The 26,246-nt window shown below is 43.3% G+C and overlaps 5 protein-coding genes across 6 annotated transcripts; 3 read left to right on the top strand and 2 right to left on the bottom strand.

The window, feature by feature from the left end:
- Positions 1 to 376: 376 nt before the first annotated feature.
- On the bottom strand, positions 377 to 3,911 carry LOC307234435 (C-X-C chemokine receptor type 3-like). Of its 2 annotated transcripts, none has more exons than XM_080006154.1 (3): positions 3,458 to 3,911; positions 2,361 to 2,519; positions 377 to 1,788 (listed from the first exon to the last, which is right to left on the bottom strand). In XM_080006154.1, exons 2-3 carry the CDS (start codon positions 2,499 to 2,501, stop codon positions 991 to 993), a joined length of 939 nt encoding a protein of 312 aa, XP_079862280.1. In that variant the 5' UTR covers positions 2,502 to 2,519; positions 3,458 to 3,911; the 3' UTR covers positions 377 to 990. The 2 variants fall into 2 exon arrangements, with proteins under 2 accessions (XP_079862280.1, XP_079862279.1); XM_080006153.1 differs by having other exon boundaries at positions 2,361 to 2,725; positions 3,458 to 3,482.
- A 1,626-nt stretch (positions 3,912 to 5,537) lies between these two features.
- On the bottom strand, positions 5,538 to 6,714 carry cxcr3.2 (chemokine (C-X-C motif) receptor 3, tandem duplicate 2; the record flags this gene model as incomplete). The annotated part of the gene is made up of 1 exon (XM_080004782.1): positions 5,538 to 6,714. The coding sequence occupies one exon, from the start codon at positions 6,712 to 6,714 to the stop codon at positions 5,656 to 5,658; it is 1,059 nt and encodes a 352-aa protein (XP_079860908.1). The 3' UTR covers positions 5,538 to 5,655.
- Positions 6,715 to 9,434: 2,720 nt separating this feature from the next.
- On the top strand, positions 9,435 to 10,799 carry cnfn (cornifelin; the record flags this gene model as incomplete). The annotated part of the gene is made up of 3 exons (XM_080005640.1): positions 9,435 to 9,558; positions 9,683 to 9,819; positions 10,710 to 10,799. 3 exons carry the CDS (start codon positions 9,435 to 9,437, stop codon positions 10,797 to 10,799), a joined length of 351 nt encoding a protein of 116 aa, XP_079861766.1.
- A 4,881-nt stretch (positions 10,800 to 15,680) lies between these two features.
- tlr21 (toll-like receptor 21) lies at positions 15,681 to 18,019 on the top strand (the record flags this gene model as incomplete). The annotated part of the gene is made up of 1 exon (XM_080004781.1): positions 15,681 to 18,019. One exon carries the CDS (start codon positions 15,681 to 15,683, stop codon positions 17,553 to 17,555), a length of 1,875 nt encoding a protein of 624 aa, XP_079860907.1. The 3' UTR covers positions 17,556 to 18,019.
- A 4,453-nt stretch (positions 18,020 to 22,472) lies between these two features.
- On the top strand, positions 22,473 to 25,356 carry pafah1b3 (platelet-activating factor acetylhydrolase, isoform Ib, gamma subunit). Its single transcript, XM_080006188.1, has 5 exons — positions 22,473 to 22,950; positions 23,361 to 23,450; positions 23,570 to 23,686; positions 24,015 to 24,137; positions 24,260 to 25,356. The coding sequence occupies exons 1-5, from the start codon at positions 22,870 to 22,872 to the stop codon at positions 24,518 to 24,520; spliced, it is 672 nt and encodes a 223-aa protein (XP_079862314.1). The 5' UTR covers positions 22,473 to 22,869; the 3' UTR covers positions 24,521 to 25,356.
- The last annotated feature ends 890 nt before the right edge of the window (positions 25,357 to 26,246 follow it).

Raw genomic sequence — 26,246 nt, 5'->3', positions numbered from 1 at the left:
TGTCATAGTAACATGTAACTCATGAGAAAACCCACTATTCCTGATCGTATCTGACCTAAAAGAAAAACCCGGTTTGCTTGACCTACCAGAACTAACAATGAAAACAAAGCATTAGTTCTAAAGACACCAATTGTAAAATCTTCAAAATTATCCTCTTTGCCCTTTACTGTCCTCTGGCACCAGGCTTGTCATTCTGCACCAAACAAACAGAGCAAGTGTTCACATGGTTATAATGTAAACAACGAGCAGCGAAAAGGGCATGACGCCAACACAGAGTCTGAGTCTGAGTCCCTCTCTCTCTCTCTCTCTCTCTCTCTACCTTCCTTCCTTCCTTCCTCCCTTCCTCCCTCCCTCCCTCCCTCCCTCCGTCCCCTGTTCTGTCACCTGATTGCTGACATCATAGCACTGCTTGTGTCATCTTGTCTGCTGTGGGCCAAACACCATATTGGAATAATGAAACCCAACAAAATCTTGAACGGGGAAAGAAGAGAAGATTATGCAAAGACTTGAATCTTCCCACTCTTGGAATTTCCCCCAGTGTCCAATATGTCCTGGGATATTCCACAATAATAACTTAAATGTGAAAGTAAATTGTCATTCGTTGTCATAATGTAAAATGTAATCAACATCGATAATACTGTAGTAAAAGCTTATTAATGGCCCCACAAGAACAAATGCTGTGCAATGATCATCAGCAGTAGAATATAATTTTAATTTTATTATTAACGGAATAAATGGTGATATAAGGTAAAAAAACAAAAGTGGAGTAGAAAACAGATATAAGTAAAACCAAATGGAAAACACCATGTCACATTAATTAAGATATAAAAAGCTTACAATTAAAGTGCAACTTGGGAAAACCCCTTTCAGAAGGATGTCACTGTCATTCATAATGTCATCAGGTAAGGTCCTCCACCCCATGACCCTCACATTAACTTCCTCTTTGGGGACAGAATGCCAGCTGAGTCACAGATTTGTCATTCTCTCGTATTAGCTTGTGTTGGCCTGTAGCTGTTGGTCAGTGCTTGTCACCTGGTTCAACATCACCTTCTCATGGGCCTGCCCCTCGGGCAGACGTTCTTCTCCTATAGCCAACTCCCACAGAGAGTTCCTGGAATCCTCCTGTGCACCCACTGCACCCCTCAGCATGTCCAACAACCTTTTCCTGATGTTTTGGCAGAGGCCAAAATAGAGCAGAGGGTTGAGGCAGGCGTGAAAGCAGCCAAGTGCAGAAGTAACCACCAGACTATTCTCCAGTGAGGTTCTGGGCTGGACACAGGAACCGGATGCCAATCCATCCTCGTCTGGTGCTTTAGACTTGTTCTGGAAGGTGTCCGCTATGAGGGAGATGTTGTATGGCATCCAGCAGAGAAAGAAGACCATGATCACAGCCAGAGTGAACCTTACGCTGACTCTCTGCTTCTGGGAGCCTCGCTGAAGCCGCAGCAGGATGCAGGAGTAGCAGAAGACCAGTATGGCAGCGGGCAAGAGGAAGCCGACGACGTGGTACAGCAGCCGTGACGCCAGACGCCAGTCAGGCGCTGACAGGGAGGCAGGCGGGTAGTTGTGAAGACACTCCATTTTGCCGCTTTGCCTGTCCTCTTTCACAGCCTCCAAGAAGACAAAGTCGGGGATGGAGAGGAGCAGGGAGAGGAGCCAGACCAACAGGCAGCTGGCCTGGACCAACCAGGGCTTCCTGCGGCAGTACATCTGCGTAGCGTGGACGATGGAGAGATAGCGGTCTAGACTGATGCAGGCCAGCAGGAAGATGCCGCAGTAGAAGTTAATCTGGGAGGACAGGGAACGGGGGAGAAAGAAACAGAGACATAGGTCATGATTAAGAGAAGGACAAATGTATTGATGGCAATACAGGATAAGCAATGCATGCATGCATCATCCTGCAATGCATGAATGATACACTTCCTGTATAATATAACGCTCATATCAGCAAAAAAAATGAATGGCCAGTACCAGCATGTGGAGCATTTCAGTGCGTCTATGTCTATGCAGCCAAAAATAAAAAGCCAAACATTATCAAAGGTTGCGAGTCTTCCTCCCTTTTATGTTGAAGTCAATTACAACAGTTAACATTGACGATTCCCTCCATTTCTACCATCCCTTTGCTTCCTCTTCTCAGAAATGTCGCAAGGACAGAATCAAATTGAGCGTTCCCATGGGAGCATACTTGCTCAATATCAGTCAGATTCACTTGTGTCGACTGAGCGATTCAGCACAAAATATTGGACAACAGCTGGAGAACAGTCCAGCCAAAAACTCCAAGGTCAAACCCCCCCCGGTCACAGCCACACAAATACAGAACTCCCACTCCTTCTCCGTGCTATACATCGCCTGGTACCTACATTGAACACAGCTCCAGTGATCTTGCAGAGCGGGGTGCCGAAGATCCATCCGTCGCTCTGGGCGGCCTGTGCAGACCAGAAGGGGAGGGTGACCAACAGCAGACAATCAGCCACACCCCAGTTGAGAGCGAAGATGTCCATCACACTCAAATTCTGCCTCTTTTGGAACAGAAGGAACAGCAGCAGCCCGTTTCCCAGAAGTCCCACCAGCAGCGTCACCGAATAGAGAAATGGGATGAAAACAACTTCAAAACGACCGCCGCGGCCAGGCTTGCACTCCTCCTCATATTCATAATTGTCGTAGTTGTAGGTGCTGTTCTGGACAAAGATCCCGTCAAGGTTCACCTCCATGGTCGTCTGTTTAACTGTCACGGTAGTCAAAAAGAGAGAGAGAGAAAATAGAAAAACAGACAGGGAGTGAACTAATAATGTTAACGGTGCCTCGATGTCCAAAATCCTCTCTCGCAGGAGAGGTTCCGGCTTTATAAGAAACCCTCAGAGCTGCTCACAGCTCACATGGGTGCGATGTCCCTATGAGGCAATCCAGTAGACTTTTACTGGAAAGTACAGTTCCTTACACAATGGTCACTGACAGCCCCATGACAGTGATAACATAGACTGTCTAAGCACTATTGTTAGGCTCTTACATACTCCTCCTATAAGAACAATTTTCAAGTATGGGTGCTTACTGAAGTAAAAGTGGTTTCAGAGACTTCAGACTTATATTCCACTACATTTCAAAGTGAATGTATTTATTTATTTTAAAAATATGGCTTTACTTCTATAAACATCAAGAGCAAGCCAAAGCAACCAAACAAAAAACAAGGACAGGACAATGACCGTAATACATTTAAAGGCAACTACTCATATAACTTTACTGAAGTAGAAATGCCAATGTGGGACCTTCAGTTACGCCTTTCGTTTTGTGCTTCAATATTTGTATTTTTATGTTGTGTTTAAAACTCTAACACACTTGTTTTACCAGAAGATAGGATTTTTTTTAAAAATAACAAAGATACAATTAATACAGGCCAATTTATTTGATCTTTAAACATGTCAACTCATTAACGTCACAGAGGTGTCGTCTTTCAACTCACCGGGATATTTCGTCGTCTACCCAGTCGCTTATTTCACCGCTGGATTTTATGGAAGAAACCAGGTTGAGGGGAAATATAAACCGAGAGCGAATGCAAAAGTTGAGCCCGGGGGAGACGCGGGGGAGACGCGGGGTGGGGGCCTCAGTCGGTTACGGTGGGAGTAGCTCCGGGAGGACACCCTCCTTTTTAGGACGTCGGCCCAGGAAGGGGCTGCAGCTGTTCCGGCGTCACTTCGCCACCCCCTTCACAACGCTCACCGGTCAAGTCCCGGAAAAAACAAAAAAACAAAAAAAAACAAACAAACCCCATAAACAAACCCCGCGGACCTGTTCTCCGGCCCCTCGGTTCCGGCGGGAACCTTCCGCGCGGCGCGTCTCTCTGAAGTGGACGCAATGTACACGTTGCGCCCTTCCAGCCGCGGGAGCCAGGAGAGCCGCGGTTCGCCCGGCGCCGTTCCCCGAAACCCGGGAGCACCGGCAGCCCACGCGCCGTCGCCTCGCGTCCCGAAAGGGTTGAACACAAAGCGGTGCCGTGCGGGGCCGTGCGGGGCGGGCGGGCGGGCGGGCGAAGCAATAATAACACGCGCCGGCGGCCGCTGTCCGCTCGGTGGCGCTGCCGCGGCGCGTGACGTCGCCGTGGCGCAGTCACCGAGCGGACAGCGAGAGACGCTCGAGTCAAGAGTCAGGGCTGCAAGTCAGCAAGAATGCGTTTGTTTTTGATCGCTTTCATTGTTGTTATTATTATTATTATTATTTTTTTTTTTTTACATGATTTGCTCCTCATTTCATTTGAATGTGCACTTTCTGAAACCAGAAGCGGAAGGAACTTCTGAACACCAAGAGTAACACATGTCACAGGTTGGAAATATGTTAGTGAACAAAAACGATGATGATAATAATAATAATCAGCATAATAATAGTAGTAGTAATAATAATAATAACAATAATAATAATAGTAGTAGTAATAATAATAATAATAATAATAATAATAATAATGCACCAACTGAACTGTCTTAAAAGGATCCCAGCTTATAAAAAAATATATAAAAAAAACTCAACTCAACTCATACAGAAGGTTTCACTGGCTCTGACTGTGATATACAGTTAGTTTGACTACTACCAAAAAATGTTCTTATTATAAGTTACCTGCTTGCCTGCTTTGGACAAAATAATTTGCTAAATGACTTATTATTATTATTATTATTATTATTAGTAGTAGTAGTAGTAGTAGTAGTAGTAGTAGTAGTAATAATAATAAGAAGATTGCTTAAATAGCATCTTTCATACACAACAACATGTGCTTTACATGAATAGGAGGCAATCACATAGACATGATGAGAATATGAATAAGGATAAAGATAAAACCAACAAGCAAATCAGGATTAAACTTTTGGCCTGTCTCTATTTCTCAAGAGACAAAGAATAGGGAAGGAAGGAAACAATAATCAGGAACAGAAAGGGTTAAAGGACGAAAACAAAAGAAAAAAGTGTTCAGTTCCTATTTAATATATATATATATATATCAGTTACCATTTTGCTGAATCCCCACGATATGCATTTGTATCTTTAATTGTTTTTAAAATTCAAAGCCAAATTTTCATGTAAAGAAAGCAACAGACCAGATATTGATTACCAAGGTAATTAGCATGTGAATGCTAAGGCCACAGCCTAACTTAGAAGTGTTGAGCAAGCTTTTTTAGGGGTGTGTTGAAATGAAGTGATAATGTTGAAAGACAACATTTAACAAAGAAAGTTCTGTGAGAATATTTACCAAGCACATCAACTATGTATTAAAAAACATTTGTAAACAGAATGCAGTCCCACATACGTATTGTAATGAAGTATGATCTACTACAAATATAATGAATGAGTGGAATGCATATTAAACTATACAGAAAACAATATGAAAAAAATCCTATGTCACTATCACAGCAATGTTAGGGTAAGTTTGAGCAATACAGTTTGTCCCGCAAATTGCCATAATAAGCCGTCAGAGAAGCATACTACATGAGATATAAAAATACGAACGATCTCTCTGTCAGGGCAGACCCTGGAGACATTTAAATTGCTCACAATCGAATACCATCATCTCGCACGCCCCTACATTTGACATACACACACACACACACGCACACGCACACGCACACGCACATGCAGACGCACACATCTCGGCCTGTTTTGATGTCTTGGTATCAGAGGTCACACCATCACAGAGTAGTATGTGTTTTCACTCTCGGCCGAGCTGAGCGATACGGTCGTTTTCCTTCTCTTCCTCTGTCCCCACTCCTCTATCCCCAGCCCCCTCCTTCCCAGCAGGTCTTTACACATCTTGGCCAGCTCCCTCCTGAACTTCACACCCACAAATCCGTACAGCAAGGGGTTCAGGGCACAGTGCGACAGGCCCACACTCTCAGTTATCAGAGTCCCGACGTCGACGGTGCGCACAAACTGACATCCTCCGCTAACCACACCCAGCTTCTGGAGGCTGTCTGCGAGCTGGAAGCAGTTGTACGGTGCCCAGCACAGAACAAACACGGACACCAGGGAGATTATGAGGCGGAGGGATTTGCGCTTTTGGCGGCGTGTGGCATTGCACAGTGACCTGAAGATCTGGATGTAGCAGTAGAGCATGACCAGTAGGGGCAGAATGAAGCCCAGGACTATGTTGACCAACTGCATCCCCACCTGCCACTGTAAGGACTTCTCAGTGAACCAGGTCACACACATGGGCCGCTGCTGCTGACTGAAGGAACCAACCTTCTCCACCTGCTTGAAGGTGATGTCCACCCCACTCAGGCCAAGGCACATGACCCATATTAGGGCACATGCAATCTGGGCGTGGCAGGTGTTGCGCTTCAAGCCAGAGTTGACGGCATGCACAATGGCCAGGTAGCGGTCGAAGCTGATGCAGGCCAGGAAGAGAATGCCGCTGTAGCGGTTCAGGGAGAAGAGGGCACCGGAGATCTTGCAGACGGCCAAACCGAAGACCCACTGGTCGGCCCACTGCACAGCAAAGAGGGGCAGTGTGAGAGCCAGCAGGAGGTCGGAAATGGCCAGGTGGAGGAGGAATGTGTCAGTTAGAGAGAAGGCACAGACCCCACCACTCTGGGAGCTTCGGTAACGGCGGACCACACACAACACCAGAACATTCCCCACCACAGCCAGAATGAATACCAGGCTGTAGACCGCAGGGGAGTAGCTCTGCGCAAAGCCATGGATGTCATCTTGGATGCATGGAGCTACATGGACTTTGTCCATGTTAGGGGAAAAGGTGCTCCCATCTGTATAGTCAGGCTTTAAAGAGAGAGAAAAGACACTTATTTGTAATATATTGTATGGTTACAGTATATTCAAATTTTTACTTGATCACAACCACTTCAAGCACGGTTATCTATTAACTGCTGATGTCTTCTCTAGTGATAATATAATACAATATTGGAGAACTGGCATAATAATAGAGTAGATGGACATGTTATTTGGATTCTCAGTTACTTATGTTATAGTTAACATGAAAGACGATCAACTCATCCCCTTTGCATTTAATTTCTGTTTGCTTTCACCAAACCACAAGTGGGACAATATGAAAAGCCACTTACCCAGTAATCCTCTGTGGTTGGAGTCGCAAGATCCATGCTGCCGTACAGTAGTTAGAGCGGTGAATGCAGAACACTTGCAACCTCCAAAGAAATAAAGTTTACTACACTGTAGGCAGATGCAATGACTAAAACCCTGGGATGGGATAAAGCAGAAGTTAGTAGTTTGTTTGAGGAACTGAATCCTCTAGTATTTCGAACTTACAAACATAGCACAGTGGGAATCTTTGACTGTGTGCGGGAAATTCTGAGGAACTGCAGCCGCAAACTCAGACGTTCAGACAGACAAACATGATTTATTTTTGCCTATGTGAAATTTTTTCATCTCAAAATGTTTCAGAGAGAACATATCTTAACTTAGAATTTTTTGAATAACACTAAAGATAAAATGCATACAATTATTATTGTAATAACAACAACAACAACAATAATGATAATAATACTAATAATACTAATAAAACAATAATAATTATAATAATAACAATAATAATAATAATAATAATAATAATAATAATAATAATAATAATAATAATAATAATAATAAAACTATAATAATAATAATTATTGTCAAGTTGTATTTTTTATTTTATCAATCCATTAAAATTATTTTACTTGCTCTATTATTATTTTTGTATTAAATTTTTGCATGCGTTCATGCTGAGATGAGGCTCTTAGTCCTGTTGTTTCTCCCAGAGACGTCACTCATGTTCCTGGAACAATGCCACCTGAATATACAATAAAACATCTCTCATGGACCTGTACTTTAAAGAATCATTCTGCATCATCTTTGACGTTGTTGTCATTTATTAAATCAATATTACTGATGTTGTCATAGGGTTAGAGGACAGGGTAAGAAGTGAAAGATACATGGGGCTTCTACGGTGCCCAAATGAATTTAGGCAAACTGGATTTAAATAAACTGAATGGAATTCGAAGACAGAACATATATTTTTTACTAGATTTTGTCAACAAATTAATTTATAAATAATAAACAAAGAAATTACTCGTTATATATATTTTCCACAAAAATACAATTAATTAGGAATTTTACAGTTACTGTAGCTTGAAAACTTGAAAATTGGTGGTATTACAATTAAAATATTTAGAAAATAGCTTTAGAACCTTAGTTTCATGGTTCATTTTTTATTGAATCTTTTTCAACAAATTTTATAAGGTTCCTGTGAGGAATACAGGTTTAGGGATCCTACAGACCATAATACTAGTAGTAAATGCTTGTGGTTACTGCAATGTACTAAAAGCTTAAGCTTGTTAAAGATATGTGGGCCATTACACACACACACACACACACACACACACACACACACACACACACACACACACACACACACACACACACACACACACACACACACACACACCCACACACACCCTGCTATTACATAGCTTTTAAGTAAATAAACTGTATTCTCAAAAAATGTACAGTATTTATAGGCCGTTAAACATCTCCCTCCAGGTACACACCTACACAGACATGCTTAAGCACACACTTGAGTATCCATTTACAAATTTGCTGTTTTTAGTTCTCCTTAATTTTTTATTTGTCTTATTTTAGCATTTCTGGCTTTACCTATTATAGCTAATGTAATTTTATTCATTACCTCCTATTCAATTGTTTTATTATTTTTATATTCTTTTAAATCTTTTTTGTTCCTTGATCGCTCATTCATGACTGTTAATTGTTGTGTTTCATTTCTGAAATGCCACCTGGAGCACTTCTAAAACAGATTTTAGAAAGGGGACGGTCGAATAAAGTGTATAATGGTTATTATTTTATATAGTGTGAGCACAGAGCTGCTCCGACAAATCCCGTGTCTCTCCTTGGTCCCCCCCTGCACATACTTCAATCTCACGTTTCATGGTGAGGACCAACACTGCACACACACCACACCTACTGTTAAGGTGAGGCCCGTTTCATGAGACGCTGAAGCACAAATACACACTATATAACCACCGTCAGTCTTTCAAATCCACTGATAATAGACTTTGTCTTGGTGGGTGTGTGTAGCTGCCCTTTGGGAAGGCCCCAAGTACGCTACGCCCCAAAATCAAACATTTTAGTTTTGTCCGAACAAGTCGGTCACACAGTCCCATATGGGCAGGCGGATATCTATATAACATTGATATACTTGTGAGCTTGCTTAATCAGTGTAAAAACCTAGCTCCATCGTGACTGTGACGTCATACCTGGTATAAGAGGACGGATGGGGAGTGCGACGTTCCCATTTTGTGGATCATCCAAAGCTGCCGACTGCATTTAGGGAACTATTTCAGGTGAGAGATGAATGCTTAAACCGATATATATTCATATTATTGTTGAATAAAGTTGTAATTGTCGACCCTTTTCATATGGACCTCAACCAAGGTATGGCCTTCCAGTCCACTGTGATCAGCTCTCAGCCCCAGGTCACGGTCACCAGCTACAACGTGTCCTCGGGCTCGTCCGACTGGAGCACCAACATGTGCGACTGCTGCGAAGACTGCGGAATCTGTACGTTCTCCGATATACGTATCTTAAAAGCTAACATTGTTTAGTTTTTGTCTTTTTGGGGTTTTTTGTTTTTTTTCTGATGAGACAACCAGATAAGGCAGGGCATCTCTCCCGTCTCGACCAGGTCTGTGCGCGACGTTCCTCCCTTGCATCCTGGCCTGTAAGGTGGCTCAGGACAACGGGGACAGCTGCTGCGTGCCCTTCCTCCCCGGAGCCATGATCGCCCTCAGGACCAGCATCCGCGACAGATACCGCATCAACGTAAGGAGCCCGTCCGACACGCAGAGCAGGACTCAACTTGATTTTGGGGGCAAATGTTATCGATTCTGTGATCATTGTATGGAAGCTATTATAATTTTATTTTATTATTATTATTCTTTTTTTTTAAAGGTTTCTTCTTACTGGGAACAAGTCACCAACACATTCAATAATGTGTTCCTACTGTTGGAGGGTTTTGAAAAAATCTGATTGATTGAATCTTTAATTAATCAGGGAGGATCAAGTTCTCTTTCACAATGGAGCCCTGAGAAACAAAACATGCACATATTTTGTTTGTGATTATGTCTAGTTTGTATGAAGTCAGAGATGTCTGTAGCATGGGATGGTCATTATCGTGTGTGAAGGTAAATCTTCCTATTAAAGTAGAAATCCGTCAGATAATTTCATTGAAAAAAATCCAATGTCTCATATGTTTTTTAGCCGGCACTTTTTAAGAAACAGTATGTTTGTGCCTTTCTATACTGTATGCTGTTTCTATTGTTGGTGGCGGTGTCCACCTTTCCTGGCATGAACGCACAGATGTGGAACTCACAGGAAGTGAAAGGCAGCTATGGTGCATTTGTGGGCAGTAGGGATGATATGAGCATTCACAAAAAAAAAATATATATATATATATCCCCACCCCTCATGTGACCAAGAAAGCAGACACAAATGAATCGATCAGAAGAAGGCAAACTTTCGAGAGAGAAAAAAAAAAAAGCGTCAGGATAAACCTGGATGTTGGAAAAAAAATAAAATAAAAATTCTGGCGTCATGAATGGAATTCTGGGACTCGAAACGTGATCCAGCCAACGCAGATGGTTTTATGAATTTAGATGTAGGTATAAGATGTGTTTGTTACCCTCTTAAAATCCCATGTTTTTCCTCCCCAGGGAAATGTGTGTGATGACTGGATGGTGATGACGTGCCTGCCGTTCTGCGGACTGTGTCAGATGGCTCGAGAGCAGAAGATCAGAGGATGATTCCGCAAACACATTCACTCGTCCTGGGGTTTTTTTTGGCTAAGGACTCGTTGTCTTGTACTGTGCTTTATCTGTGTGTCCTAAAAGACTTGAATCACAATAAGACCTACGGCATGCGATGCCGCTAGCCGAAAACCTTGTAATGGACTGACTTTGACTCAGAAATCCGTGAGTCAGAAAATTCCAGTTGAAGTGAAGTGCTCTGATTTTATTAATTTATTCTGGAAATATACACATTCAGTAGAATAGGTATTCAAGCATAACAAAATATGTCAATAAACCACATTTGTTATAGCCGTGCTGTCGTGTCATGACGTACTGAATTGAAGAAGTGAACTAGTCCCTGCAGACTGTGAAGGCGGGGCGGAACTTTCCTCTATCACCGCTCAAGTACTTCCAATATGCTACCGCAGCTCCAACAGAGGTGGTTTTCAGATGGAAAGAGACGTAGGTGCTGCAGGCCGCTAGGTAAGTGCTCCACGCTACTACATGTCCTAATAATCCGCTTTATTGTGAGGAGTCAGCTTTTATTCTCAGGATTCCTCATATTGTGAAAAAAAAACAAACCACGGCAGTAGATGAGAAGACACCATTTGTCAACTGAACAAAAGTGAAACAAAGTCTTGTATCTGTTAAAACATAAAAAAAAAAAACTTTCTTTAACTGGATCAATTATGCACTTGTACTATGGATACTATCATTTAAATCTGCATAGCCACCTAAGATTGTATTGCAAAGGATTAAGGATTATTAGTAAAAGTTTAAAACGCATTGGCTGAAGCGGTCAATTTAAGGAGAGCTAAACTAAATAAATTAACAAATAAAGCCAAACTAATTGACATAATTCATAATATATAATGATATTATATAATGATATTTCTGCCACTTTCAAAAAACTGATTGTGAACAACGCCACTAAGCCATCCGATGTAAGAATCCTTCAGCTTTATTCACCGTTCTCTCTCTTAACTCATGATGTTTTCGGTGGATTATCCTCTGGCCTGTATAATAAACCAAAATGAATGAATGTCAGTAAACAGTAGGGGTGGGCGGACAGATACCAAAAGTATCGATACTACAATACTACGTCTCATTTTGAAGATCGATTCTAGCGCCAATAGGATCGATATCAAAAACGGGATCGTCTCTCCAAAATAGGTAAAATAGCTTTTTTTTTTTTTTATCCTGTGTGTATAAAGTCAGTGACTTGCGGCGGCTTGGTGCCCGTCACTGTTGGCGTGGTGACCCGGGGGATCCTTTCCCAACCACGCCCACTTGGAGCGCCGCGTAGTGATATGTCGTTCTTGTGAACGATGGGAGCCGCCTCCCATCTGAGAGCCCATTTATTTATTGGTATAATGACGTTGAATAATTGAAGTAACATATGTGCACAGACACCAGTCACAGGTCAAACGATTGCTAAATTTGGCTGAAGTATAAAAGCCAGGTGTGATACTAAATGAAGAGCTGCTATTTGGGGCAATGATCTGGACCACTAGCATGGCAAACCACCCACAGTTTTGTTCTAAGTGACTAACCTTGATATAAATAGTGTTTTCAATATGACAGCCTCCTCCATGGTTCTCTGCTCATGTGTAACACGGGTCTTTATTACAGTGGCTATTAACAATAATAAAATAAACCGTTTTTTCCCTTTTCAAGTGAAACTTACTTTCGCTTTTTAAAAAACAAGAGACTTTTTACACCCATGCCAGATGCCCATTGACATTATGGGTAACATGGATTTCAGGCCGGCCAATCAGCTCTTTCGCATTGAATAACACGTGTGTTGGTGCTTCAGTCAGAACAAAAATCAATTATTTCAATGATTCATGACTTAATGTCACGGCACAAGCAGGGATTTGCATGATCTGTACATAACTTATCAAGGTATTCAAGCGGACATAACTCATCAGTAAATCGACCACTGATCATAAAACTTTTTTTCAGACGAATTTATCGTTTATTAAGTAGTACTAATAATCATTACTTTTGCTGCTTCCTTGTTAAATGACATTTCATTGGTAATTTTTTTCACTTATATTATTGAAATCCATGCCCACTTTAAACACTGTGTATGCATGTGTCATGCTGTGACAATATTTGGCAAAGCTATAATTTCCTTGTTATGTGGCTTTTAATAAAGTTGTTATTGTGTAATCTTGCTGTCATTTTCTCCATGGTTTTGTGTGATGTTCCATATTTTGTAACACAGTAGGCTAAAGTAAACCAAACAGCCCTGATTCAACCCATTTCACTCGTCAAAGCACAGCAAGTGTCATGCAATATGGTCATTTCAAATTGTCAATACATTGTAATAAACAGATCAGACTCAGGTTCTGAGTTTCATTAAAAAATATATATATATTTTTTTTTTCAAACGAACTCACCTCTTCACATTAGGAACAAACAAAACAAAACCAAGCAGCCAAGAATTAATAAATCTATGGCTGTTCAAGGCTCTTCAGTATCTTTAACATCTGACAGGCCAGCCACAACTGACTGTTTCACACTCGTGAATTATGTTCATTATTTATGCTTTATTTGTTTGTTCATTTGGTTTAGATCTCCTCCAACTGACCTCTGCAGTCAACAAGCTTCAAGACGTGCAACTTTTACTCCTAGGGGCGAGCTGTGTCTGTCTCCTTCCTGGTTAAATTTTCATTGTACAAGTTGGATAGTGGAACAAGCCGACGCTTCGGCGCTGAATTGCATTGCACATGTAAGATAATGAAATTAGGCGATACCCCCTAAACTGTAGCTTTTCATTACACAAGGTGAACGACTGCAAATGAATTGTACTTCATTCACAGACCAATACAATCCTAGGTGACTATGATGATTTAAATTTTAGTATCTATAGTACGAGTGCATCGTTGATCAAGTTAAAGCACATTTTCTTGCACATTTTCTAACAATCATTTCATTCATATTTCCTTGACTGGAAGCTGAGCAGAGTCGTATGAACTGCACTATCAACTATGATTTACAGAAAATCATCGTCATAGTGGCGGTGGCGGCGGGGGGGATTTCTCATTTCACGTGTGTCTAAAGTGAAGTGAAACCCAGGGAGGACGAGAAGCAGGACAACACATTGAGGCCGGATCCGAGAGGAACTGAGAAATTATTTATTAAGAATTACTCATTCGCCACTGTGGGCAACGGAGTAAAGACATAGAACTGTGACAAAAACAAAACATGATTATATTGACCATCTAGTAATTAATAATAGACATATCTCTTTAGTTTCTAAATGCCTTTCATTAAACCCAAGGACACGCCGGCACACAACCCTATAAAGTGATGTAATGTAAAGTAGTGCGAGAGTTAATCATGTCTGGTTGGATTTTAGAGTATACTTACATTCTATTATAACTTTTACACTGACAGCACCACAGCAGTTAAACTGTTCTTCTGTTTTTCTGTTCCCCCCCCCCCCCCCCCAACAGGTCCTAGGCGCACCATACAATAAATCAAGTCAATAACCAAACCGGATAAGAACGGTAGGGCAAGCTTAACGTCAGCTTTTTTCTGTACATATGGCATAAAACAAAAACGTATTGATCGACAAGATGTGTGTATTGGCTCATATTGAAATGATCAAAATGAACATGAAGTCATTTCGCATTGCGTAATTTGTAATACCACTTTCTACTCTTGACCGGAGGTGAAACAATATGTTCTCATCGGTAAAAATCATGTCACAACCCATGAACATGCTTTGTGCCCCCCCCCCCCCCATTTAGGTTTCTAGGACAAAACCGCTCGGAAATGTTGCAAGAAATTTTGCTGCGGCTCCTCTAGAACGAAAACACAATGGCCGCTCTTGCACGCCAGCGGTGGATCTTTCTTTCAGTTCTGCTTAACGTCGTTCACCTGACCGAGGGATACAGCTTTAAAAACTGCATCGAAGAACCGTCCTCGTATAAGAAAAGATTCACTTGTACCCTGCGGAAAGACGGAAACATATTTGCCCTCATAGGGGACCTGCCGGACTCCGCCGTTAACGTAACAATCTCAATGAACCCTGTTTGGAACGTACCCAACGGGAGCTTTTCTCATCTTCCCCAGCTCAAATTTCTACGATTGGATCACAACAACTTGAAGATGTTGGAGGAACGGGCTTTCCAAAATTTGCATCGCCTTCAGACTCTGAACCTGTCTCTCAACAGCATATCGGAACTCAGCCCACTGCTGTTTAAGGACCTCCACAACCTTTTTCATCTTTCACTGACACACAACAGGTTAAAGGTCCTCCCTGAGAGCCTCTTCTCCACTGTCCCTGCATTGAACACCTTGTTATTGAGGCAAAACTTTTTTGCCGATTTTTCGGAGGTGGCTCATTCCGTCTCGCTCCTTGGGAACCTGACGATACTGGACCTTTGCTTTAACAAGCTGACATCCCTGAGTTCAAAGACGACGCTCCCGAAAAACCTCACCATTTTGTATCTATGCAGAAATAATTTGTCCACTTTGTCCAATTCGTCTTCGTTTCTGAGTCACATTAAGCTGCTAGATTTATCATATAATCCAAAACTTCCCTCGATTGTTTTTAAAGGCATGAATTTGAGTCACATAAATTATATACGCTTGCGTTCAACCAATGTCAAGGCATTAGATCTATTTCATTTAACCAATGTTCATCCTAATCATGTAGACTTTTCTGGCATGGGCCTAAAAAGTTGCAGGCAGATAAACAACCTCTGCAAATATTTGAGGGTAAGGGTAAAAACAGTTAAGAAAATTATGCTGGGCAGCAATGGCATTGTTGAATTAAACAGCTCACTATCTAGATGCCCCCAAATCATTGGAACCGTGGACATCTCCCGGAACAATCTGAAGAGCATCGGCTGTCTTCAATTTCTCAGAGGACAGAGACAAATGCAAATTTTACACGCAGAGCACAACCACATCACCTCCCTCCAGTCCTGTAGGCAAAAAGCAATATTTTCCTTCAAAAGTCTTAACGAGATAAGCTTCCGTTACAACCGCATCCTTTCGGTGAACTCATTTGCCTTCCACCACACGCCAAATATCACGACACTGAAGCTCAACATCAACACGATTGCTTATCTCGATCGAGAGGCCCTCAACGGCCTAAAAAGCCTCCAGACCCTCCGTCTGGACAACAACCTTTTGACAGATTTGTTCGAAGACACCTTTCGAGATCTGAAAAGCCTGAAAACTCTCAACCTCCGGAACAACCGCATCGCCGTCATTTTCAATGGCACATTCGTCAGTCTCGCGAGGCTGACCACCTTGGACCTGGGCGGGAATAAAATCAGTCATATTGAGCCGTCTGGCCTCAAGGGACTGAAAAGTCTTTCGAATCTCTACTTGGACGGAAACAATCTGAAGGAGATAGACGGCGCCCTGTATGGTACATTGCAAAACACCCTTAAAGTGTTGGATCTGCAAAGCAATGAGATTCGCTTCCTCTCTGAAAAAAGCAGCTCCCCGTTTATAAACCTCACCAAACTGAGTGATCTCAAATTAGATGGGCAAAGGCCGTATGGGATTCACCTTCTGCCATATGCATTTTTTCAGGGCCTCCATTCTCTTAGATCTCTTTACCTTACTAACAACCGCATCGCCCATCTTGCACCTAACGCCTTCGACGATCTGAATGACCTCCGTTTCCTCACACTAGATAACTCCTGCGCCGGCGTCATGCAGCTGCAACCGGGAGTCTTTAAAAATCTGAGGAACTTGACAAAGCTTTTCGTGGAAAACATGGGCATTCAGAAATTTTCAAGGGAGGTCTTTGGAAATCTTACAAAGCTACACACCTTGCAACTCAACCACAACGTGATGCAAAGCATTGCCGTGGATGCACTCGAGGCTCTGCCCGGCCTTCGCTACCTTGACATAAGAGACATTCCTCTCAGCTGTACTTGCCAAAACAGTATACTGCAAAGCTGGACAAAAAATAACGGCAAAGTTCAGATAACATATTTGTATACTCTGCCATGCCAAGATGACAACAACAAATTCAAATTCTATAACTTTGACAGCAAAGTTTGCTTCCTTGATGTGGAGAAGTACATTTTTGTGGCCACAGCTGTGGTTGCTTTTATGTTTACAATTGTGCCAATACTTTCTGTCAAACTCTACTGGCAAATTAAGTACACCTTTTATGTATTTAATGCTTGGTGCGGAGAACAGTGGCGCAGACTTAGGGAGGAGGAGGAACAATGCAAATATGACGCATTCATCTCCTACAACTATCACGACGAATCCTGGATCCTGGACGAGTTGCTGCCCAACTTGGAGGGAAACGGATCTTCGTTTAAGCTCTGCCTCCATCACAGAGACTTTGAGCTGGGCCGCAACATCGTGGACAACATCGTCTCCGCAGTGTACAACAGCCGCAAGACAATTTGCATGGTGAGCCAGAATTTTCTGCAAAGTGAATGGTGTTCGCTGGAGATCCAGCTGGCCAGCTACCGACTGTTTGACGAGCACCGGGACGTTCTCCTGCTCGTGTTTCTGGAGGCCATCCCCGAGAGAAAGCTGTCGTCCTACCACCGCATGAGGAAGGTCATGTTGAAGAAGACCTATTTGCAGTGGCCCGGCTCAGACTGCATCAACCCATCTCAGGCCCAAGATCTGTTTTGGAAGCAACTGAGGAGGGCACTGAGGAGGGTTGACACAGCAGAGGAAGAGGAAGAAGCAGATGAAAACAGAGCTTGCAAGATGGCTGACGGGGATGAACCTGATTGTTTTGTGGATCAAACATCGGATGAAAAATATTAATTATTACCTTGAAAAAACATTTTGGAAAATATTTAAGGCAGCTTATCCAAAATTGTAAGGATTTATTGCAGTATTAATGTGTGTATTCCTTTAATTTCCATAAAATAAAGTAACAAATAGCAGAGGTTATCAGGTTACGAAGGATTTGCAAAGGGATGGCTGGAAACGGCACTCCAATTGTCATCCCATGCTTAGAAAGCTTAAAGATTAACTGAATGTGAAACAGAAATCTAGGTCCACCGTCTGCACTATTTGCTTTTCCGACGCTGTACACAGTCATGTTTTTAATTGCATTTCCCTTCATAGGTTAACAGAGGAAAATGGTTTGAAAAAAAACAAAAAAAAAACAAAAAACAGCATGTTCTTGGTAAAAAGAGAAATTGTACTTAACAATGAATTTATCATCATATTAGCCCTGTAATAATTGCATTCATATACGTTTCTGTATTTAAATGTGCTCTTGTCATGCCATGCTATGATATATAATTGCATGTTTGAGGACCATGTTGAAATATTACAAAGTAATTAAAGAGATTATAAAAGAAATGCAACCGGTCAGACATTGTACTCTATACATTTTCTAGAATTCTAGAATATTGGTAATGTAAGATTCAATGAACTACGAATATGGATTGCATAAATTCAGAGGTGACTAACTCTAATCGCAGAATGGTCCTAGCAGTGTGTAAGTAACACAAAGCCACTAGTGAGGGTTTTTTTTTTCACAAGAATACTAAAGCTAAATCAGTACAGTCTCATCGGGGGGAAGGACCAGGGTTCGGGACTAGCAGAGGAGGTTTGTGGGGGTGAGCGGCTTCTCTCCAGCAGGACAGATGGGGGATAACACACCGTTTCACTATGTCGGGACTCGGTAAAAGAGCTGGCTGGATGGTCAGCGACATGGTGGAACGTGCGGAGCTGACCATTCCCCCAACGATATTGAGCAGATGATGAAAAACCAGTGGTGCACCGGCCAAGTTCCAAGGGAGAATACTCCTGGTGAAGGCGCCTTGAATCTGGGTGTCTTAGTGGGTAAGGCAGGAAGGGATACCTTCCCGTTTCCCTGAACCGAGGCCCACTCCGCCCTTCGAGCTCTGCTTGACTGTGGTTTAATGAGCAATTTTTAATAAAACCCAAACAAGGTGATGTCCTTGTCCTTGCCCTACTATATCCATCTTCCCAGAGGTGTGACGGGGAATCCTGAATGCCCGAGCATGAAGAGGGGAAAGGATCAGGTAATGAAGGCCCAGTGTGGCACAAACCCGTGAAGAACTGAGAGCAGGGACTAGGACTCAACAGATCATCCAAGAGATTTCCAACTTTCTCCATACTTGGTCTTGTCATCCATATCACACCCTGTATAAGTGAGACAAATAAAAAAAACAATAATGATTATCTGTTATGGGGGCCATCTGTTCACTGCATGACCACATAAACATTATGGAGGTGTAAAAATAGGGCTCATTTCCAGAGAAGATAATTAAGGGGGGCTTCTCACCTGGTCCAGGTTCAGATGTGTCTGCTGTGGGAACATCAAGTCAGGCTCATCCGATTTGCTTGCTTGAAACATAGCACTGAATTCATCTGAAAATGGGAGATGGAAAACAAAGCTGTACTTCTATGACGACGACATACAAAATGAGCTCCAATTCAAAGCTATAGAAACACGGTAAAACAGTTTTGGTAGATCTAGTGAAAATTTGACTAGGAAGTCACTTGACTAGGAAGACACTGGCTTCTGTGATCTTTGCATTAGAACCACTTTGCCGGAGCAGACTGTAGTATCATTTAAATTATATTAAAAACACATTTTGTGTGAATATTAAGAACCAGATAGCCACAGAGCATGTCTTCTTACCCACGTGAGAGACTCTGCATGGATCTATTTTGGGTGGAGGGCTCTCCTGCGCCTGGAATGTGCCATGGCCAAAGCTGAGGCGTTGCTGCAGCCTGAGGAGGTTTTCCTGCAGACGGGCTCCGTGCCGCTCCCGCAAGGCCTTAAGCAGCACCTCTCTGCTTTTTGATACTAAGTCTGACCTACTGATGAACAGGATCTTTAGTGAGCGACACAACTGCGCTGCCACTGCACTGACAAAGTTGGACGTGCGACCCAGACTCTGCGTCGGCTGTCGGGCGTCGAAGGCGCCACTGGTTCCAGCTGCAGGGGAGCTGGAGGGCTGAGGGGGGAGGTTTGGGCTGGGACCCCAGTGCAGTGTTCGGTGGTGTGGATGACTCCGCTTCTTAGGGATGCTGCCCTTTGCAGCGCTGCAGTTCAACTGGGCTTCCTTGCAGTTGTTAATTGTCCTAATTTCTCTGTTGTTTCCTCTGGGATTTGGCTGTGACTCCTTCTCTGTGTCTGGTGTGGAAGGATTGGCTTCCTTGCGTTTTGTTTTTAATATATTAACTGGACCTTTTCTGGGTGACAACATGCGACTTTCACTTCCTGAAAAAATAAGTGGTTGTGGAGGTGGCCTTTGCCCTGGTGTTAGATCAGATCCGTGGCTATTTGATTGACAGGGCATGTTGTCGTCTCCCTGACCCATGGCTAGGTCTGAACTACCTTTAGTCAACACACAGTCATTGGGACTGGCAGCATTCGCATCACAGGTTGGCAGACGATGCAAAGCGCCCATGTCGTTGCGCGCAATGTCTGTGGACTTCACCTCGTGGTTGAACAGGCCGTGGTGCCCGATCAGCCGACTGTCTGTGATCATGCTGGGTTCCCTTGCAGAGGGAAAGATTGGTGCAAATCGTATCTCTCCTCTTTGAGGAGAAGAACAGTTACATCGACCGATGCTACGAAAATGTGGCTTTTCTTTAATGCGGGGTTTTTTGGAGTGGTGGTGGTGATGTTTTTTACATTTTGCTGGCGTGGCAACACTGCCCCTGATGACATCCCTTTCTTTGCGACTCTTGAGTGGTTTCATTTTGTTCTTATGTCTTCCTGGTGGATGGCTCATTTCAGCTGGTGGCCTGGAGGGAAATAATATGATTGATCAGCAAAAGCTGATAAGACCTGATAAAACTGTGGTGAATACTTGAGAATAATTGAGGGATCAATGCTTGACAAATGAATAGAGGCGGGAAGTACTAAAGTACTGCAATGAGTAGTGATAACTCATTGCGGTACTTGCTATGTTTTCGCCTGCTACATAACTTCATTGAGTAGAACTAAAATCCAGTACTTGATATTCTTCGCGAGAAATAAGCAATGCCATGCTCCGAGCTTGTGGGGGACACGGACGCCGCACGGGGGGTTCTTTCTTTCGAATAGTAAGCGTTGGAAAATACTATAAAATGTATACATCTCCAATAACAATCAAAATATTTGTTATTGTCTTTGTTTGGAGAAACGCACAGCGGATCGGAGGGAGCAGTTGACCGTGTAAGGAAATCCCTGGCGAGGTGTCAACCGTTGGAAACGGAGCTCAAGCTCAAGAGACGGTTCGTCGCACACGTCGCTCGGAGGCCTGAGCATTTTGTACACGGCGACTAGTATCAGTAGTTTTACCTCATTGTTCGACACTTTGGCCGCGTCCAATACGAACACCCCACGCTGCCACATGACATGTACGACAGAAAACCAGGGAAAGCATTACAGGTCCAATGATTTCCACTGGTCTTCCTGAAACGTGCAAACAACGGACGCGCCACCTAGTGGTGAGGGCAGCTCCCCGGCGCTGTCGGGCCTAACGGTCATTTCTGGAGTTCCAACGCGCAGGGTTCCAATCAAGGGCGATGTACCAGGTGCAAAACAATGTCATTTGTCAACTTCAACCTCGCGTTATTAAAAGCTTTCTGAAGATTCTAAAACTAACTCGTGATATAAGGTGCCCCCCCCCACCCCAAAAAAAGGCATCAGCAGGTCATGTTTGTGTGTTAGTCACCACTTGTACTTCACCACAAGGCGGGTTCTCTTCTTTCAGCTGCTGGGCTGCCGGGCAGCGACGCGAGACTCGCGGGACGATTCGTTCGTGGCGAACCGGCCGCCTCGCATGTAACCGGGGAGTCGGGAGCCACCCTGGCAAAAGACTCGTTCGTTCGGTTCAGGCGGCAACCAAGCGCACGGGCATCCACGTCGCGGCCTCAAAACAAACAAACAAACAAACAAACAAACAAACAAAAAAAGGGGGGGGGGGTGGGGTGCTCGGTGGATTTCGACTCCACCAAATTAAACTATTTTGACCAAAGCGCATTATTATTATTATTATTTTTTTTGTGAGAACCGTCTCCCTCCCGACGGTTCCGAGAGGGGGGGACGCAGTTTGCGTTCTACTGCAGAGGTCAAGTCTTTCTGACAGAATTCAATGCGGGTCATCGAGCGGGTTGGCGTGTCCTCCGGGTCCGACAGAGCCGCGCCGACTCCTCTTGAGTTAAGGCAACGGAATCAAATGAACGAGGGGGGGGATGGAACGATTATTATTATTATTATTATTATTATTATTATTATTATTAATATTATTAATATTATTTTATTTTTTTAACTGGGTGAGTAGTCGGGAACCGGATCTCCAAAAACGAGTCGAACCGTTCACGAGCATTGCCGGGCAACGCTCCGCCTGTGCGGGTTGAGCGCAGCGCGCACGCGCGGCGAGCGCACACGGCGGGACGATTCCATTTTCAATAGCGAGGGCGGCGCGGGGGAGTTCGTTTTACCGTCGGGTTTTTTTTTTTTTTTGTTTTTTTTTTACCGCGACTTTCCACCCGATCCACGGCCGCGGCGCGTGTCGTTTTTGCCGTCCCATGTGGGTTTTACACGCGTTCAAATAACAGCGGACGGATAAATGAGGTCGGACCCGCGCGAAAAAACGGACGCCTCTCACCCGTGATTGCGGATGGTAGGTTCGGATGTAGTGACATTTTTACACCCAGGAACTGAATTGGAAGATTGTACAAAAAAAAATAAATAAGGTATTTTGTGAAGATGGGTGTTTTTTTTTTTTTTGTTATCGTACGTGCAACGATAGGAGGTCGCGGCTGTGAATGATATTTTAGCCTCGCATGCTTTGCTAACCCGGGAATGATAGGGTTGTGTAATATCCGTGGTAGTGAATTGAATGCATGCTAGTAGCTTCCTCGGGGTTAACATCCAGCCATTGCGCAACAGCTTCCGCGCGACCGCATTAAATCGCAGCTTCGGCCTCTCAGGTAAAACCGTATTATTAACTCTCTGTTGAAATTGTTTGGTTTGATCCGTGCAGCAGATTCGCCGCCGTGCCTGTTTCTTCCCCCCCCCCCCCCAAACACGCACGCACTCAGACAGACAGACAGACACACACACACACACGCACGCACACACACATACAGCAGAGTGATGAGTGCAGGAGACTCGAACCCCGCCGCCACACCCACTCCCTGCGAGGACATCCAGGGAGACGCACGGTGGATGTCTCTGGTGTGTGCCACTGTCTTGATTTCTGGGATTAAATGTGCAGTAAAAAATGAGTTGCATGCGGTAGTTGGATTTGTAGTCACGTTTCTGCGTTGTTGGCTCACAGATGCAGGGTGTCTGCAGATGATTGCAGCCTGGGACAAATCGTTGCCATGTCTCAAATTGTAATCAGTGAGGGCTCAATTTCCGTCTCGTTTTTGTCAGGAATCCTGAAGCCCTGAGCGTAATATGCCAGAGGCGTTTCATTATCCAAAAATCTGTCTTAAATGTTTAATTGATCTCATATGGTCTCAAAAAAAGTGTTGCATTTGACTCGCCACTCCCTGCAGACACCCTGAGATGCTGCTGAAATAGACTTGCGTCCCCCGTGTTGGTTACAGATATAATATCGATGTTGTTTTTCTTGTCTTCAGCACAACCGTTTTGTATCTGACAGCAAAGACAAAGAGCCGGATGTTCTGTTCGTTGGAGACTCTCTCATTCAGCTCATGCACCAGTTTGGGGTAAGAGCGAGACACTCAACGTATGTAGTCGCCAGGAGGATCAACTTTTTTTTTCTGCACGTTAAGGTTTGATCGGCGTTTTGTGATTGCGCGTATCCTAATCCGTTTGTTGATAACAGGTGTGGCGAGAGCTGTTCTCTCCTCTCCACGCCCTCAACTTTGGGGTGGGTGGCGACGCCACACAACATGTGCTCTGGAGACTGAGCAATGGGGAGTTGGACAACATCAGCCCCAAGGTAGAGACAGCCAAAAATCAGTCATCATGGCACAGGCCTATATGTTAATCCGAGACATTGTTGTTTATCACTTTCATCTTCTTTTTTTCTCAGGTTTGAATCTCTCTCCCCTTTACTTCCAAACTTACTTTTCTATTAAAAAAAATAATCTCTAACTGGACTAATGCCACTGATTCCTAGAGAATGTTAAGCTTGCTGTGACTGTGATATACGGCGCATTAACACTTACTCTAAGTCACTTTGGACAAAACCATCTGCTTAATGATGAAATTTAAATTTACAGACGGTCCGGTGTTATCTCTCACACATTTCTTTCTGCTGTGTCCAGGTCGTGGTGCTGTGGGTGGGCACCAATAACCATGGTCACACTGAAGAACAGATCTGTGGAGGCATCATGGCCATTGTCCAAGTGATCAAGAACAAGCTGCCCAACGCGCGTACACTCGTGCTTGTAGGTTTCTTGGTTTTACAGCTTTTAACTCGTTGGGTTTTTATTTTTATGGGTATCAAATGTAAATATGTAATTACCATCATAAAAACACATTTTCTTGTCACCTTTTATCCGTTTTCCAGGGAGTCTTGCCCAGAGGAAAGATGCCTAATCCTCTCCGAGAGCGGAATGCCCAAGTCAACCATCTTGTGAAGGAGGCCGTCTCCTCTCTCGCCCACGCCTCCTTCCTCAATGTGGACCCGGGCTTTGTCCACTCGGATGGCAGCATCTCCCATCAAGACATGTATGACTATCTCCACCTGACCCCTCAGGCCTACCAGGCCGTGTGCCAACCCCTACACGCCCATCTCAAGTCTATGCTAGACAAGCCTGCTGAGAACTGAGGGACAGTGCACCATCCCTGCCTGCTCCAAACTTACACTACTGCAGTGGTCCCTGTCCCTGGTTCTGGAGAGCACCACACAGTGTTAGTATGAAGACTGAGTCATGGGCCAAGTCACTTATTATAAGCCTTAACGGCTGCAATTTTTTTTGTGTAAGTCCTCTCCACTCCCAGATTTGGTGACCACTGCTGTTAATAATGGGACCATAAACTATTTTCTGTTTATGCTGCAAGTTAAATGTGCTGCACTAAATCCCAGTACATGTCTGGACACCACAAAACAGCATCATGATTCTCCTTACTAATTTAGCAAGAAAGTTGTTCTGACCAATGTTTTTTTGCTTTCTCGGTGCAAATAAATGCATTTGCTATATATTATCCGCTACCCCCTATTGTGGTGTTGTTTGCTTTAGGATGACCAAATATTTAAATTTTGTTTGTCTTATCACAGATAATTTGCTGGCAAGATGTGAAAATGCACCATTTATGTGACATTTTGAGCATTATTGTACATGTTTTTATTTACCTTTGTCTTTTTTGTTTCTGGCTTATAAAAAAATGTCAAGCTTCCAGTTTATGAGTAGAGAAGGGGATTGTTTGCTGACAGGATGTTACGTGTGTTGTTAAATTGTATGTGTATCAGTTGTGGCTTGTGCTTCAAGTTCAAAACCCAGTAAGCGCAAAATGACCCAATAGATCCCTGATAAAGCTTCACTTCACTGTTAAACTGCTTAGAAGACTCTTAAATAAGGATTGTGTTACTGAACTTGAATGGTGTGTCAGGGATGGCTGATTCTATGTGAGATGTGAGAATGAATTAAACACGAAACAACAGGATTTCTGTCTATTTATTGCCAGTTATCAAATTCTTATTTGACGAATGAGAATCACTGCTGTGCAGTCAGGGTTCAGATTTACTCTTAACCATCAGGTAGAACTCGAGTGCACATAAAAAAAAAATACCAGTTCATCTAGAGAATATTGGCTGATTTTATACCGCTGTAAAGAAAATTGTGGAGATTTCTGAATGTTGGATTACACTGGAACAGAACAGAACAAAACACTATACTGTACATCCGTGCAGGGCTCACATCGAACTGTCTTTGTCTTTTGTCTTTTCACGACCTATATATTTTTACCTTCCCCCACATATAAAATGGAGTGATTTACAGAATGGATATAATTTAAAATCCCAAGCTCCTCCAGCTATTTAGGCAATAGGTACATATTGTGCAGTGAGTGAAATTAAAGTATAAGCACTTAATCTTTTTAGTTATACAATTATTTTGTTGATTGTTATAGACAGAGCCGAAATACACGATCACTTTGAAGGCTTGTTTATGCTTTCGCACCGCGCTGGCTTCGGCTCAGTATCATGTGGGACCCGTACTCTCATGCCCACTGGCGATTACTCAACAGTGATCTGTTGTTTTCCCAGAACAGTGGATGGATTATCACCTTGTTTCATCGACTGAAACACATTGGAAAGTATTAAACCTTTTCATTCCTTCAGTGGGATCCGAGGGGGTTGCATATTTACAAGAATTCAGTTTGATTCAGTACAATACAGTCGTGTGGGGTTCAGAATGTAGTGTAATATCGCTATATCTTTGGCATTGTCAGCCCTCATTCATCATGGTCCCTTCATATCCAGAACATTGTGACTTCATGGCCTGGATTCAACAAGGTGCTGGAAACATTTCTCAGATATTCTGCTCCACGTGACG

The sequence above is a fragment of the Zeus faber genome (assembly GCF_960531495.2).
Source record: "Zeus faber genome assembly, chromosome: 8".
NCBI lineage: Eukaryota > Metazoa > Chordata > Actinopteri > Zeiformes > Zeidae > Zeus > Zeus faber.
Note: the sequence above shows the minus strand (reverse complement) of the source record. Positions and strands in the feature narration are given on the sequence as shown.